At 40.2% G+C, this 18,357-nt stretch overlaps 1 protein-coding gene across 4 annotated transcripts in view; it reads right to left on the bottom strand.

The window, feature by feature from the left end:
* PIP5K1B (phosphatidylinositol-4-phosphate 5-kinase type 1 beta) overlaps nucleotides 1-18,357 on the bottom strand; it is a 177,538-nt gene that overhangs the window by 71,332 nt on the left and 87,849 nt on the right. For all 4 annotated transcript variants that reach the window (XM_056523046.1, XM_056523048.1, XM_056523049.1 and 1 more), the window contains 2 exons: nucleotides 14,075-14,227; nucleotides 9,501-9,800 (listed from right to left, as the gene is read on the bottom strand). In XM_056523046.1, coding sequence (XP_056379021.1) covers nucleotides 9,501-9,800; nucleotides 14,075-14,227 — 453 coding nt within the window. The remainder of the gene's footprint in view (nucleotides 1-9,500; nucleotides 9,801-14,074; nucleotides 14,228-18,357) is intronic.

Here is an 18,357-nt window from a genome sequence, read left to right as displayed (position 1 = left end):
TGCTGTACAGAGTGGGACAGAATGTGCACATGATTACAGGCTTGGGCATTTATTGACCATGCTATTGTTTTGCTGAAGGCAGGTAGGTGAGAAACACAAGGCAAGATAAGGCTCTGTATGCCTCTTTCCTACTACATACTTAATTGTTATTTATGAAACTAGGTGCCCTTTTAGACGGGGTGACCAATGCCTGTAAATAAGCACACATCATGCATCCATGCCGCACAAACTATTGCTGGATTGTTCCTGTGGCCCTTCACTTTTATCATTTTCAGCAACTAACAAAGATTTTTATATCTGCATAAATGGTGTGGTCAGCTGATGGTCGAGCATTTTCTTGTTTGTAAGCTGATCGCTGGCCCTTTTACACAGGTCAATTATTGAGAACGGATGTTCATTTGGATAAAAATAAGCCTATTAAAAAGGTCCTTAAACACAATACTTGAGCCAATGAGTTATAGGCTGTGCCCATATTTTTTTCCTCATTGCAAAAAAAAATGCATTTTAGATAAATAAAAAATTAACCAATGATAGTTAACAGTTTTGATTCCATGTCTCATTGATTACATATCTCCTATACCATAAACAATCAGGTTTCATATCAAAGTTGGGTGCACAGCACAATACAGTATATTACAATCCTGTGTCATGAACAGGAAGTCCAGTCAGTAGTCCATGTTTCCTTTATGCTGACACCACGGCACTGTTTGCCCTTAACAAGAATAACTAATGTTTGGACCTATAGGACAAAAATGCAACAATGGAAATGTTTTAACTTAATGTAGCATAATATATACAGAGAGAAAATGAAAACACAGCATTTGAAGTCTATATTGCCAGTGTCTATCAAAGGAGTAAATATAAAAATGATAATTATATTGCAACTGGTAATATTAATGGTTGTTCTCTTACTTGTCCTAATGGTCTGTATTACTAGACATATTGAATATGAGAATTAAACATAGGTAAAATAGAGTCTTTTCAATAAAGCTCTTAGTGGAAATGATGGAAAGTGGCTTTTATTTGCATGTCACCAGAATAGTGACTGAGAGAATAGATGTTATCGCCACAGTGTATGCAGCTGGACATGAGATCACTGCTAGGACATATTCACATGAGACAGATGCTTATTCTATGCCAAGGGCGAGTTCACAAACAATGGGAAGCATTTTTATTGACGGACAATAAGACTTGGAACACAATTAGATTGTTTCAATGACCTATTCTATTTTTAATGTATATATTTGTTGTCCTGGCAACATAGGACCGTGAGATTGACCTGCTGTATTTTTCTTTGTAATTTTACCACCTTTTATCTACCCTGAAGCCTATATGTGTGATTATAAAGCATTTGTTTGGTAGCCGACTGCTACATTTGTATTTATCCTAATATAAAACAATAAAATAAATAACATAAATATGCTTCTGTATTTTAACTATGTATATAACCTGTGGCAGTCTATAATACCTGAAGAAAGACTGGGTTTACATTACGTTTTTACACTATATAGGGGGATATTCATCAACCCACAGCCCAAATAGTACCAGGACTGGCACTATATTGCAAAGGGGGCCTGCAGGCAAAACTACATCTGCGTGTAGTTGCCAATAGCCGCAGCAACATTGTGTAGCCATTGGCCATTGTATGTGGGCATGGTTTCGCAGTCACAATATAGTACAAATCAGTGATACAGACCACCCTTTCAAGTGGGGAGAAAGGCATACTTCTGTGCTGAGCACATATACAAAGAAGAAAATGGAGTCATTTACAAAAAGTATATTCTCATATATAAATCTTTATTAAATACAATACAGGAATATGGGTGCACTACTGTGGTAGATGTATACAATGACATTGGCTATCCCTCAACACTGATGTTAAAATTGAGACATTCGCCAGTGTATCCTTATATGAAGGACACACCAGAACCCGCACACGAACGCCAAGGTTTCTCAAGATGGTGCGAGACCTACGCTAATCCTACCTGTGCTTGATAAGCAAAACAGGGGCCAGTGGGCAATTACGGCAGCATTCGGTCACAACTTCCTCCCAGATACCCTCCAGCGTGACTGAGCACACATGCAATGGGAGGAGGGAGGCAAGCTGCAAGCCCCACCTGAGTTGGCTAATATGGGTGCCTGGCCTCACAGGTGCTACCTTAATGCTGCCTTGAAGATATTCAAGGCGCATTCATTTTGGAGTTTACACACCTATAATCTGTACTTATCTGTATGGCCAGGATTATATATTGTATATAGTCATGACAAAGAATTAAATGGAGAAAAATACTACCCAATGTGCTGGTTCATGGCAATGGTGGCCCTGATTTACTAAAAGTGTAGAGTTTTTATTAGAGTGAAATGTAGATTCAGACTTGAATGACTCCCCTCTATTTACTATGGGCATTAACAGGTTGGGAAAGTTCTGACCAAGTTTCTTGGTTGGAATTTCCAGCCATGTATTTACAGGATTTTGTTTGAATTCAATAGTAAATAGCACAGGTTGTGAGAACACGCCGGTTTTCTGACTACACTTTTTTTCAGGTTTGTAATTTTGGTGCAGACAACCTGACACATGCAGGTCGGGTCAACAATACTAAGTCAGGGCCACTGTGTTATTGCTGTTAAAGGTGATATTGAACATAAAAGGAAAGTATCATCCAGAAATTGACATATTCTTTTGATCAGGTTTTAAACATATTTTAGATATTTTGTCTGTGTGTTTTTATTTTTATTTTATTCATTAGATTTTAATTGTTGCATTATTATATTTTATATATATTTATTTATATTTTGTTTATAAATCTTGAAATATTCCAGTTGTCCCACTGATACAAAAGGCTAGCACTTTCTCTTTTTTGCAGCTCACTTGTCAGCTTTGCTGTACAGAGTGGGACAGAATGTGCACATGATTACAGGCTTGGGCATTTATTGACCATGCTATTGTTTTGCTGAAGGCAGGTAGGTGAGAAACACAAGGCAAGATAAGGCTCTGTATGCCTCTTTCCTACTACATACTTAATTGTTATTTATGAAACTAGGTGCCCTTTTAGACGGGGTGACCAATGCCTGTAAATAAGCACACATCATGCATCCATGCCGCACAAACTATTGCTGGATTGTTCCTGTGGCCCTTCACTTTTATCTAACCTGTGGCAGTCTATAATACCTGAAGAAAGACTGGGTTTACATTACGTTTTTACACTATATAGGGGGATATTCATCAACCCACAGCCCAAATAGTACCAGGACTGGCACTATATTGCAAAGGGGGCCTGCAGGCAAAACTACATCTGCGTGTAGTTGCCAATAGCCGCAGCAACATTGTGTAGCCATTGGCCATTGTATGTGGGCATGGTTTCGCAGTCACAATATAGTACAAATCAGTGATACAGACCACCCTTTCAAGTGGGGAGAAAGGCATACTTCTGTGCTGAGCACATATACAAAGAAGAAAATGGAGTCATTTACAAAAAGTATATTCTCATATATAAATCTTTATTAAATACAATACAGGAATATGGGTGCACTACTGTGGTAGATGTATACAATGACATTGGCTATCCCTCAACACTGATGTTAAAATTGAGACATTCGCCAGTGTATCCTTATATGAAGGACACACCAGAACCCGCACACGAACGCCAAGGTTTCTCAAGATGGTGCGAGACCTACGCTAATCCTACCTGTGCTTGATAAACAGAACAGGGGCCAGTGGGCAATTACGGCAGCATTCGGTCACAACTTCCTCCCAGATACCCTCCAGCGTGACTGAGCACACATGCAATGGGAGGAGGGAGGCAAGCTGCAAGCCCCACCTGAGTTGGCTAATATGGGTGCCTGGCCTCACAGGTGCTACCTTAATGCTGCCTTGAAGATATTCAAGGCGCATTCATTTTGGAGTTTACACACCTCCAAGTATAAAATTTAAACAAACAAAAAACGTCGTCTCAAATGGCTGGAGGTGCTCAACCCCAAATGCGGTTGTGCATTTATACTGGGGGAGCAGATCCTGCCCTTGTAGTCCATTGCTAGGAGCGATCCCCAGCATAAAAATGCATACAATGGAGGATGCCTGCAGCGGACTACAAGTGCCACAATAGAATCCTACACCAGATAAACGGTGTGGATGTGTAACAATTAGAATACAATACAGGAATATGGGTGCACTACTGTGGTAGATGTATACAATGACATTGGCTATCCCTCAACACTGATGTTAAAATTGAGACATTCGCCAGTGTATCCTTATATGAAGGACACACCAGAACCCGCACACCAACGCCAAGGTTTCTCAAGATGGTGCGAGACCTATGCTAATCCTACCTATGCTTGATAAGCAAAAAAGGGGCCAGTGGGCAATTACGGCAGCAAGAGGGTGGAATCCTTCCTATTTTTTATCTGAGTATTTAATAAAGATTTACATATGAGAATATACTTTTTGTAAATTACTCCATTTTCTTCTTTGTATATGTGTATGTATCCTGGGAGGTCATATAGCACTATATTTATTGGGTGGTAACATAAGTACTTTTACTCGATAGTTGATAATTTATACACCCTAAGTGTCTGAAATATATCTTTGGTGTTAAAAGCTGTGCACCAGAGACTTCTGGGACCCCCCTTTAACTCCTCATTGATATAACAAATGTCAAAATATAGCCTTTTTGGCATAGAATACTTTATAGAGGTACAGTGGGGATCAAAAGTTTAGGCCCCCAGTAAAAATTTGTATTAATGTGTATAAAGAAGCCAAGGAAAGATGGAAAAATCTCCAAAAGGCATCAAATTACAGATTTGACATTCTTATAATATGTCAACAAAAGTTAGATTTTATTTCCATCATTTACACTTTCAAAATAACAGAAAACAAAAAAATGGCATCTGCAAAAGTTTGGGCACCCTGCAGAATTTATAGTATGCACTGCCCCCTTTGCAAAGCTGAGACCGGCCAGTGTCATGGATTGTTCTCAATCATCATCTGGGAAGACCAGGTGATGTCAATCTCAAAGGTTTTAAAAGCCCAGACTCATCTGACCTTGCCCCAACAATCAGCACCATGGGTTCTTCTAAGCAGTAGAAATCTGAAACTGAAAATAGTTGACACTCACAAAGCTGGAGAAGGCTATAAGAAGACAAAACATTTTCAGATGTCAATATCCTCTGTTCGGAATGTAATTAAGAAATGGCAGTCATCAGGAACAGTGGAAGTTAAAGGGGTATTCCAGGCAAAACCTTTTTTATATATATCAACTGGCTCCGGAAAGTTAAACAATTTGTAAATTACTTCGATTAAAAAATCTTAATCCTTCCAATAGTTATTAGCTTCCGAAGTTTTCTGTCTAACTGCTCAATGATGATGTCACGTCCCGGGAGATGTGCATGATGGGAGAATATCCCCATAGGAACTGCACAGCTCCCGGGACGTGAGTCATCAGAGAGCAGTTAGACAGAAAACAACAACTCAACTTCAGAAGCTAATAACTATTGGAAGGATTAAGATTTTTTAATAGAAGTAATTTACAAATCTGTTTCCAGAGCCAGTTGATATATAAAAAAGTTTTGGCCTGGAATACCCCTTTAAAGCAAGATCTGGAAGACCAAGAAAAATATCAGACAGAACAGCTCTCAGGATTGTGAGAAAAACAATTCAAAACCCATGTTTGACTGCACAATCCCTCCAGAAAGATCTGGTAGACACTGGGGTTGTGGTACACTATTCCACTATAAAGAGATAGTTGTACAAATATGGTCTTCATGGAAGAGTCATCAGAAGAAAACCTCTTCTACATCCTCACCACAAAAATCAGCGTTTGAACTCTGCAAATGAACATATAGACAAGCCTGATGCATTTTGGAAACAAGTTCTGTGGACCGATGAGGTTAAAATTGAATTTTTGGCCGGAATGAGCAAAGGTACGTTTGGAGAAGAAGGGGAACAGAATTTAATGAAAAGAACCTCTGTCCAATTGTTAAGCATGGTGGTGGATCAATCATGCTTTCGGGTTGTATTGCAGCCAGTGGCACAGGGAACATCTCACGAGTAGAAGGAAAAATGGATTCAATAACATTTCAGCAAATTTTGGATGCTAACTTGATGCCATCTGTGAAAAAGCTGAAGTTAAAGAGAGGATGGCTTCTACAAAGGGATAATGATCCTAAACACACCTCGAAATCCACGGGGGATTACATCAAGAGGCGTAAACTGAAGGTTTTGCCATGGCCTTCACAATCTCCTGACCTCAACATAATTGAAAATCTATGGATAGACCTTAAAAGAGCAGTGCGTGACAGACAGCCCATAAATCTCAAAGAACTGGAAGACTTTTTTTAGGAAGAATGGGCAAAGATACCTCAAACAAGAATTGAAACACTCTTGGCTGGCTACAAAAAGCGTTTACAAGCCCAAACTTTTGCGGACGCCATTTTTTTGTTTTCTGTTATTTTGAAACTGTAAATGATTGAAATAAAATCTAACTTTTGTTGACATATTATAAGGATGTCTAATCTTTAATTTGATGCCTTTTGGAGATTTTTCCATCTTTCCTTGGCTTCTTTATGCACATTAATACAAATTTTTACTTGGGGTGCCCAAACTTTTGATCCCCACTGTATGTGTATACATGCATTTTTTCTGTATGTAATTCCATAAAAAAGCATTCAGTTAAAAACTGCATACTGTCCCGTAGATATATATATTTTTTTAACTGGACTCTATGGGTTTACACCTGTAATGAAAGGCTTTAAATGTGAACAGGGTCTAAGGTGTATACCGAACAAAGGATGCAATGTAAAATACAAGCTTCCCAGCAGTCACTATTTCTCAATTGCCATTTACCTAAGGAATTTTCCTGCACATTGTTTTTATCTATTTAATCCCTGTTGCTATGAATTCCATCCAATATGTATACGCATATAGGAATGTAGAGCAGTAACATGCTAAGGATTTTGTTACTATTAAATATTCCCTTCTTGAGAATATCCTACTTTATCCAATCTATCACCTCCAAAATACATTTATTATACTTTCCTTGCCATGTGCGTGTCAAGGTGGCGATGCTTTAAACAGTATTTGCAGACATATTAATTTGCTTTACTACTTGCATTTACTTTCTTGTCTTTAATATGGAGAACACAAAACAGAAGCTACTCAGTCCATGGTGTGCTGGATGTATAGAATCATAGAATGCAACCAACTCAGTTAATAGCAACCAAATACTTTAGTCAACATACATACGCAATGATTTCAGATACAGTAAAAATATCTCAGCCCTTGGAACACAAGGTACTTGTTATGGAGCAGCTATGAGAAATGGGCTGGGAAAAGTAACCTTGAATATGTTCTTACACATAAAGCTTCATTATTTTAAGAGGGCAATTCAGTGTCATTGATAGACATTTGTGGCTCTTTTCTGATATTTCTTAAAGGGGTTATCTGATTTAGGAGAATTGTGAGTTCTTAAAGCATTTTCCCCTGTTTAGGAACCTCATCTCTTGGTCAGAGAGAAGAGTTGTTACAAAGAGCATATGTTGCTGTGGAGGACCAGTCAATACACTGATTTAAAGGTGCTATCCAGAGTGTTACAAAAATCTAATATGGTAGGGGTGGGTAATAGGAAAAAAAAAACTATACTTAGCTAGCCCTGGTCTTCTCTCTTTTTCCTGCTTCTGAAACGAGTGCTAGATGCAGGACCTACCAGCTCAGTCAGTGATTGGCTGAGCTGACAGGTCCTGCATCAAGCTCTCGCCTCAGAATCCGGAAGAAGAGAGAAGACCTAAGGTGATTGATGTCAAGCAGGAAACTGGGGCTAGTTAAGCATAATCATTTTTTTTTTTTTTTTATATTCCACCCCCACCCACCTGCCCTGGCATCATATTGACCTGTGTAACACACAAAATAACCCCTTTACATAGAAAAAGTGTAATGTTTAAGTAAGACTGAGGTGGTGCTGCAGTGAAATTGAACATATACAGGTAAAGCCGGGTTTCCGCACAGCTTACAATTGATTGCTGGGATTCCTAGTAAAGGCACAGTTTGCAATCAGCTTATTATTCAGGAGCCCCTTCTACTAAGTAGGGATTGTCCAAAGTGGAGAATCCCATTAAAGTTTTATATATTTCAAAAGAGCAGGTCATTATATGATTATTTACAATAGATTTCAATTTAAAACGTGCTTATTTATACAGGAATATTAGTAGTAAACTTTCCTCGACCAGGGATCCCCTCCTGTTAAAAACGCCATCCACCATGTATTGTTACTTGCATTCTGCTTATAGGAGGCAGGGGCGTCACATGTGTACCACAGTGTGCACTCTCTCAGAGAGAGAGGGAGTATGCCATGTAGCTGTCAGGGACATTATCTGAGGTGTTCAGCACATACTGTTTGGAGCTTCAAAAAGTTCCAATGGAACAATAAAAGTATTTACATTCCAAAAACACACTAAACAGTACTATTCTATTGCTTAATCAATTATAAAAAATAATATAATATGCAAAATCCTCAGAGCAGCATTCCTTCATTGATCCTTATGCTATGAGTCTTAACATAACAAAGAGGTGGGACATGGAAACAAGGCTGCAGAGGATTGGATGGCATGTTTGTGAGCTCCCAATGCCTGGGGTAAAGCAAGGGAATGAAAGTTACCTGCACTGTGCTGGCAAGTGCCACTATTTCAAGGCACTGCTGTCCAAGGCTGAAGAGAACAGCCAGAAGCCATGCGGGGCAAAGGGGAACCCTGGTAACAGCTTATTGATGTTAAAAAATATATACTTTTAAGTAACATCAAGCCTGCTTTTTCAAAATTACAGGTAAACTTCAAGATAACATTAGATTTACTAGTATTTTCCAGACCAATGAATGCATATATGTTTCCTAGAACAATTAAAGCTGTTGTGTGGGAAAAAGGATTTTAGTCATAAATATGCACAGGCTTCTAAAAGAAAAAAAACTGCAATCATCTTTCTGGCTGGCACATAGTCTCTACTATCATGGCACCCAATCTCCACTGTGCAGCACTTCCTGGGACAAGACAAGACATTGCTGCTCTGCCAATCACTGATTGAAGTGGGAGACTGAAGTCAGATTGAAGTCAGTGATTGGCTAAACGCCAATGTCTCATGCCATTCAGTAAAGACCAGAGACTGCGCAACATTTTTTTTTTATAAGTGTCTATTCACACGTACAGTATTCAGAGGGTATGCCATAAGTGTTTTTATAGATGCGGTGCCACCTCTGAGTTGTGTACCTGTGTGGAGAATGGGGGGTTCTATAACCCCCAGCCCCACGTGATGGAGAATGATTGGCGAGGTGGCAACCAATGCACATCTCTTTTTTTTAAATCTCATATGCACATCTCTCTCTTCCATATATCCCATTTCTCTGGGATTTATGGAAGAAAACATGCAGTCACTCAATAGACTGATGGCGTTCCAAGCTCTCTGACCTCATTGATACATCATTGGGAAAATACTTTTTGTTCAATTTTTTTGTTATACTTACACGGCAATCCCTCTGTAGTGTTTTCATTAATGCACTGTAGGTGTCAGGATCAAAATACAATCCTTCATGCATATCTTGCAGGAAATCCAGGTCTTTGTACGTGGGGCATGATTTCTCCCGTTCTTTTCGAGATGCCCTCCGCTTATATGTTGATCCTTTGAGGTCATACTTGAAATGCATCTTTAATGAACGTGGCAATACATTGTTCATGACCACAAGTCGAATGTTTATACCTCCAGACTGAAGACAGTAAAGTCCATAAAACTTGGGCAGCAGTGTCCGGGGATTCTGATTTAAATTCTATATGTATATATATATAAAAAAAACATATTAAATAAGACTTTATAGTTGGTAAAGAAGAATAGGATACTGAGTTACAGCATATTTCATGCAAAAAATCACAGGCTGACCAATGCTATGCTTCCGATATAGTAAGGAGTTATTAAAATGTAACCTTTAATTAAGTTTTTGTGTTTAGATGGTATTTCATTGAAGCTTTATTAAAGTTTCTTTTTCTTGCCTAATTGGTAAATTGTCCTACTGTGATATCATTTGTGCCATTTTAGCCACTGTATAGTCCCTCCCTATAATTTTACATAGGTTGTCTTAAGAGCCATAAACCAATCTATATATATAAAACTCAATGTGTGTGTGTATGTGTGTGTATGTGTGTGTATGTATGTGTGTATGTTCCAGCATCATGTCCATACAGCTAAAGATATGTCAACAACACACATAGGATAGGTGATTTAACCCTTACTCACCCCCATTTGCCAGGGTCGGGGTTTTTGTTTAAAGTCCCATACAATTCTATGAGAAATATATGTTCCTGCATAACTTCAAAGTGGCTGGAGATAATTTGATAATACTTGGTCACATGTTACTTATATGTCCACCTAAAATATAGCATAGTTCGGGGTCGGGGTTTTTATTTAAAGTCCCATGCAAATCTACAGGAAATGTATGTAGAGGACAGGATATGAGGATGGCACATAAGGACGGGATATGAGGACAGCATATGAGCATGGGATATGAGGACAGGATATGAGGACATGATATGAGGTTGGGATATGAGGACAGGATATGAGGTCGGGATATGAGGTCAGGCTATGAGGATGGGATATAAGGACGGGATATGAGGACGGGATATGAGGTCGGGATATGAGGTCGGGATATGAGGTCGGGATAGGAGGTTGTGATATGAGGACGGGATAGGAGGTCGGGATAGGAGGACAGGATATGAGGACGGGATAGGAGGTCGGGATATGAGGTCGGAATATGAGGACGGGATAGGAGGTTGTGATATGAGGACGGGATAGGAGGTTGGGATAGGAGGACAGGATATGAGGACGGTATATGAGGTCAAGATAGGAGGACGGGATAGGAGGTCGTAATAGGAGGACATTCAATTAGTCTGGCTTCAAGGAGAACGCCAGCTCCACGTGGCACAGGATACAAAAGGAATGGAGATCAGATAAAATCGAGGTAGTTTATTTCCCAAGATGCAACACGTTTCGCTGCGGGAAAGAAGCTTTATCAGGCATGGTTATAGGAGGATGGGATAGGAGGTCGGGGTAGGAGGTTGAGATATGAGGACGGGATAGGAGATGGAGATAGGAGGATGGGATAGGAGGATGGGATATGGGGACTGGATATGGGGTCGGGCTATGGGGTCGGCCTATGGGGTCGGGCTATGGGGTCGGGCTATGAGGACGGGATATGAGGACAGGATATGAGGACGGGATATGAGGTCGAAATAGGAGGACGAGATAGGAGGTCGGGATAGGAGGTCGGGAATGAAGGTCGGGTAGGGGGTCAGGATAGGAGGTTTGGATATGCGGACGGGATATGAGGTTGGGATATGAGGACGGGATATGAGGTTGAGATAGGAGGACAAGAAAGGAGGACGGAATAGGAGGACAGGATATGAGAACGGGATATGAGGACAGGATAGGAGGTCGGTATAGGAAGTCAGGATAGAAGGTCAGGATAGAAGGTCAGGATAGAAGGTCGAGATATCAGGACGGGATATAAGGTTGGGATATGAGGACAGGATATGAGGTTGAGATATGAGGACTGGATATGGGGTTGGGATATGACGACAATATATGAGGATGGAATATGAAGTCAAAAGCTTCCTCCTTTGTTGATTTTCCTCCCGAACAAGGATTAGAAAGGAAATTCGGGCAACACCGGGTACTCAGCTAGTTTATAGATAAACTGTCTCCATTCTGTAAAATCCCTTAAACACCAGTAAGCGTAACAACGTGCCAAAAAGTTGAGTAGACTTCTTTTATGCAGCAGAGCTGTGTACAGTGGTTTGACTGGAGGTTTCTGCACCCTTGTACAAAGCTCTACCTGAGCTAGACAACAACCGTTTGGCTCCATCCATTTTTATGTTATGTGGCAAGAACCTGTACAGGACTTTCCTCTCCATTGTTAACAAGAAGACATTTAACATGGAAAGGGCATGGTGGGGGAACTAACTCTAGGCCCTTCTGTCTTGGTAAAATCCTGCACCATAATGGTGGACAAAATTTGAGCTTCGATGTGGGGCCTTCTTTCTTTTATATGCACCACTGAATAAAAGGGGTACTCTGGTAGAATTATTATTATTTTTTTCTTCAAATAAACAGGTGCCAGAAAGTTATACAGATTAGTAAATTACTTTTGTTTAAAGGGGTGATCCGGTGGAAAAAAATGTTTTTGAAATCATTTAGGGGGGGAGGCCGATAGTGGGTGGATATATGTGACTGACTCGTTGCTGCATAGAATTTAATCTGAGGTCTTCCCGGAGGGGGATTCATGGGCATTAAAGTGTACCTGTCATAGTGTCCAAAAAAAATATTACTCAGTAACTAATCCTGATCATGTACATATAATTTATGTGTCTAGGACGTATATATCCCTAACAAATATCATTTATATCTTGCTCACTTGCTTTGTGTTCTTGCCTTGTGGAGGGGGCATGTCAATCTCTCCCTCACTGTGATGAGTCTGGGAGAAGCCTGGCAGTCTGCAAATAACTGCACAGCAGTTTTTATGCATACCTTTTCTATCTGTTCCTAGTAAAGCTGGATGCTAATCAACATAGCTGTCATTATGTGTGTTATTCAGATTTCACAGACTCTTGAATGTCTGCTCAGCTTCTTTGTCATTCAGGAGTCAGAGAAAGCTTTGGCTGTTAAAGCATGCTAGGAATTGTAGTTTTGCAAAAGCTGTAGCTGCTGTGTTTGTACAGCACTGTGTTAGAGCAGTGTTGCCTTCAGCTGTCGCTAAACTACAACTCCTAGCATACCCACACATCCTTTGTCTGTAATTTTGCAAGAGCTGGAGGCACACTGGATCAACTCATTTCCTCTAGATCAACTGTAGGGGACTATTACATGCAATCTTCTGATTGCATACACTGTTCATTACATGCAATTTTCTGATTGCATACACAGAGAGGAAGCAGGTAGGGACCCTCCTTCGTCCTCTCAGCTGTTTGGGATGCTGCAGCGGTATACTTTTACTTTCCCTTTAGACATGGCGATCAACTTTGATCACTGCGTCTAAGGGGTTAATGCCGGGCATCACCGCAATCGGTGATGTCCGGCATTAGACACGGGTCCCGGCCACCGGGACCGACCTGCTATGACCCGCGCACAGCTCCTGAACGTGCATCATAGAAGGGGAGTGGGACGAGGGCATACAGGTACGCCCTCCATCCCCAACAGGTTAAAAACAATATCCTTCTAGTACTTATCAGCTGCTGTATGCTCCACAGGAAGCTGTGTAGTTCTTTCCGGTCTGACCACAGTGCTTTCTGATGTTCCCTCTGTTCGTATCAGGAACTGCCCAGAGCAGGAGAGGTTTGCTATGGGGATTTGCTCCTGCTTTGGACAGCTCCTGACACAGACAGAGGTGTCAGCAGAGAGCACTGTGATCAGACAGAAAACAACTACACAACTTCCTCTATAGTACACAGCAGCTGAAAAGTACTGGAAGGATTAAGATTTTATATAGAAGTAATTTACAAATCTTTCTAGCACAAGAGGTTAATGAAATAGGTTAATGAAATAGAATAGTATTTTTCTTTTCTGCTTAATTTACAAATCTGTTTAACTTTCTGGAACCAGTTGATCTAAAAAAATTTTTTTTCCCACCAGAGTACCCCTTTCAGTACTTATCAGCTGCTTTATGCTTCCAGACTGACTACAGTGCTCTCTGTTGCCACCTCTGTCCATGTCAGGAACTGTCTAGAGCAGGACATGTTTGCTATGGTGATTTTCTCCTACTCTGGACAGTTCCTGACATATAAAGAGGTGTCAGCAGAGATCACTGTGGTCAGACGGGAAATACACAACTTCCTTTGTTTTCCACCGGAGTACCCCTTTAACTTGTACCTCCACACTGTCTGGATATAGTGCTGCTGCCCCGCTGCAGCATTAGGTACCAGGAGGAGGCGACCAGAGGGTACCTCTACACCATATGTTGCAATGCCACAGGCTGTATAGAAACACTTCCATATCCTTATGTATGCTATTTGCTGTATGATGGAATAGATTTCCAAAGATTTTTCTATAACTCACCATGTAATAGCCAGGAAGGAGCTTTTGAAGGAATTCTGCCTCTTTGTGCTGAACTGTTTTGATGATAAATTCATCGTCGCTGGTTACAAAGAAGATGGAGCCACTTGCACCGGGATTGGACAATTCTATTAAGGGTTCGCTGCAGAGTGAATACTAAACCAAAAGTCAAGAATACATCCATTAGTTTGAGCCCTATCACTATATAATACAGTGTTTTCCAAGGCTGTCTGGGCATGCAGGGAGTTGTAGTTTTGCAACAACTGGAGGCACACTGGTTGGAAAACACTGGTATAATACGAGGTATTCATTTTTTCCACTATATCATATTTTACATCTTTGCATTGCAAGGATCATGACTTAAACAAACATTGGCCACAGAGATTGATTTTGGCAGAACCCCCTATTTTCACTGCAGACCCCTTATAAATAATATGCATTTTGGCCAAGTCAAACATGCAGTATAGTGTGGGGATAGGTTGTGTTTATTGATATTAATAGTTCTATCTACAATATGTGGGCTGCTTAGGGTGGGTTCACATATTTCCAATGTCTTGCTCAGTGCCGCAAATTATGCCACAATGGAAAACAAAAGTGCATCAGTTGGCATCATTTGTTTAAGATGCAGCATTCATTAATTGCCCATGCCGAAAAGGGGATGCGTTTCCTTGTCCCGTGACATGTGACGTGTTCCACCGTCCGGCATCTAACTTGAGACGTTGGATGTATGTAAACTGTCTATGTAAATTTAAATGAATGGGACCTGTTCTACAATCAGTTTCCCTCTGGCACTTGTTCTACAGCATCGAAAGGGAAACGCCGCTGGACGTAACGCATAAATAGAGGCGGGGCTAAGAAATTTTCAAATAATCGGTTACAGTAGTTACAATAGAAATGTCAGTATGACTGCTGCATGTGCATACCTACATGTGGTTGCCAATGACTCAGTTCCGTTCAGCCCCAAAATAGGTCGGAGCACAAGTGACTCCATTGGGTCACCACTGGGTCCTGTCGGATCCCACTGACTTGAATGGGGTCCATTGGGGATCTGGTAGCTTACCAAAGTTTAGCGGAGAAAAAAATTGTGCATGCACTATTTTTTTCTCCGCCAACTCCCATCATTTTTACGCAACGACGCCCGACGACAATGAGCATAGCCTTACCGGCATAATCATGTGGTGGCCACAAAAATAGTACCATATCCTTACAGTTTTTAACAAGATGAGCATTTTATATGAATGATTTAGCCCAAACTCTATAGGAAGTGTTTCCAGGTCAAGGTTAGAGGACTCACATATGTGATATGATTTAATGAACTGCATAAACAGTGCAATTAACTCATCCACACTCTCAATTAGAAAGCAATGCGCAATATTCTTCGGGGTATTCAATGCTAATTAGATCATTCTGTGAAATAATTACTATAATCAATGGCTGCAAAAATATCAATTATAAAAAGACCCCAGCTTCATCAAATGTTTAATGAGCTTTTAAGCCATTTTCGTTAAACTACTAGGCCAGGCCGAGTCCATCATACAGCTAACCTACAAATCTGGATGTGAAACACTATTTACCTTTTTTTTTTCCTTCAAAGTTTACAGTACAAAATACAAAAGGTGTGCTAGTAAGGCTGGGTTCACATATGTCCGGCATAGGTGAAATCAGCCTAGATCTGGACGCAACTAATGCCATAACTGTTGACAAGTTGTCATCAGTTGTATGGCATCCGGCATCCACTGTTACTGGATGGCGGACAGGGGAATGCAGCAAGCTGAAGCTGTGTTCCCCTGTCTGGTGCCCTCCAGTGTGTCCAACCATTTGGCGTCAAAACTGAGACACTGGATGATTATGAGCTGTTCCATTCAAATGAATGGGATCAGTTCTAGCATCAGTTTCCTTTCGGTGCACGCCAGAGGGAAACTATGCCGAACGCCTGATATATGTGAACCCAGCCTTATATAGTAAACAATTATCACTACTACTATATGAAGCTTTCAAACTTTAGGCGATGAACCACAGACAGTTGCCCGAACTGAGTGTTTTCATCTAATTTAGCGCTTTTTATGTTGTCAGTGCTGGCTTGATTGTTTTTTTGGCTGTGGACTTGCAGGGAGCATGGTTAGCAGATGCACTATAGTGCGCTAAATGTACCATTTCTGCAAATTAATGGAGTGGCATGCACCATATGATGATGGTTTTGTATTGTGCTAAAACCTGTGTTCATGATAAATCCGCTCCCTCCTCCCTTCCTTAGAGAGTAAGGTGAAGTTAAAGAAGTAATAGAAGTAATCGTATGAAACGCAGGGGGAGGGGGGGATTCATCATGTGCGTCAAAATTTGCAAATAGTTTCCTTTTCATTAGTGCAACTTTTCTGGCAGGGTTTCTATCTCTCATTTAAAAAATTGCACACACAACATTATAAATGTGTCTCTTTTGGGGAAAAAGGACACGCATCCTACACCAACTATGGAATAGAGTATACAAATCTAATTTTAACGAAGATCAATACAACAAATCTATCTGCGAACACTAAGCCAAGCCCCTGCAGAAATACATATATGATATAGCAAACCTTCTGTCCTGTCTAAACAGACAATGCATAAAGGATGTGTATACCTCCAATGTGACTGTCCTCATGAAACTTTTTACAAATATATAGCTACAACAATAATACATTATGCTAACATATTATTTGTCTTCTATGTACTTAGAATTACATTTATAAGGCATTCATTTTAAAACATGTTGGGATGCAACCGGTTTGAGCACTATTATTACTTTAAGAAAAGCCTTTGAGAAAGTCCCCTGGCAGATAACTATACATGGATTTTATTACTGGGCTTTAAAATATAAAGGCTGATAATGGAGTTGGGGTAGTGGGATAAAGAAAGAGTTAAAGGGATTCTGGATCAGAAAGGCTGCCCACTTAGTAATAAAGGAAATAAAAATATATATTTAGAATGTATTTTTATTATCTTTTGCTCTCTTCCTGTACTTCTTGAGCTCTAGGTTGACTGTGGTGTCATATGTACTTTAGGCTGTTAACAACATGGCAGAAAGCATGACCACTGAGCTTTGAATGAATATCTCACCTTGATTATTTTTTACAGATTAGAGCCTGATACCGAAACATGTTCTTTTTTAAATGGTTTCTATTTTCTGCTTGTACATTTTAGTATTTTTAATATTATTATTGTGGCAGCCATCTTGCCTGAACAGTTTTTTAAATGATTTAAAGATATGCTTTACAACACCTACATGGGCAAAATGGACAGGAGCAGACCCATTAACATGAGTGGGAGAAGTTTCTGGTCATTCTCTGTGACCTGTGGAGAGATGGATGGGGAGGCTGTACTGTAAGAAATAGCTATGATGACTGGTGTCTTATCTATACACCAGTGTCTGCTTTCACTGCACTGCTGTTTGTGATGATAAGGAGGAGACTGCTGGATGGGATCTGTAAAGAACAGGAAGTCTCAGCTTAATTTTGTAAGATATAGCAATGGGAACAGTCCATGGTGTAGTGAGACTTTTACAATCATATAAATAAGCAGATATATGTATGTTAATTAAAGGAGTGTGTTTTCTTATTATCCCTCTGTGCCCGTGTTGCCAAACAAAACAAAACAAACTTTAACTCACCTTCCCATGTTACCCTGGTGTCCCGTTCTCTGGTCCCTTTCTCCTTCCGCTTCCTGCAGGACGGTGAGTCACACTGCGCTCAGCGTATCAACGGTTGCAGCAATGTTCAGCTGCAGCCGGTGATAAACTGATTGCAATGTAACTCACTGTCCTGCAGGAGGCAGAAGACAGGGACTGGAAAAACGGGAAACCGATATCGGTGCATCGGGGGGAACGTAGGAAGGTGAGTTAAAGTTTGTTTTATTTCGGTTAGCAGCTGGGGCACAGAGGGATGATAAAAAAAACACACCATAGTACTCCTTTAAATATGTTATATAATGGAGAAGCACAATTCCCAAAGGACTAAATCACATTCAATTCTGGCAGAAAATCCTAACAACCACTTTCTTTGGAGGAATCATAGAAACAACACCTCTCCACTTGCTGGTTTAGGCCGTGCCAAATGGAATATCAGTAATATAAAAGCTTTATATTGGATTGGGCTGGACCAACACGGAAACGTTCATAAATAAAGTTTATATATTACTTATATCCCAGTATTGAGTAATAGTGCCTAATGGTCAGAATGCAAACTGCAAGATGTCAAGATTATTTTATAATTTCAATGGTAAAAAGGAAAAATAGAAAAACATCACCAAAAATG

This window comes from Hyla sarda, chromosome 1, assembly GCF_029499605.1.
Source record: "Hyla sarda isolate aHylSar1 chromosome 1, aHylSar1.hap1, whole genome shotgun sequence".
Classification (NCBI taxonomy): Eukaryota; Metazoa; Chordata; class Amphibia; order Anura; family Hylidae; genus Hyla; species Hyla sarda.
This window is presented reverse-complemented; position numbering and strand designations above follow the sequence as displayed.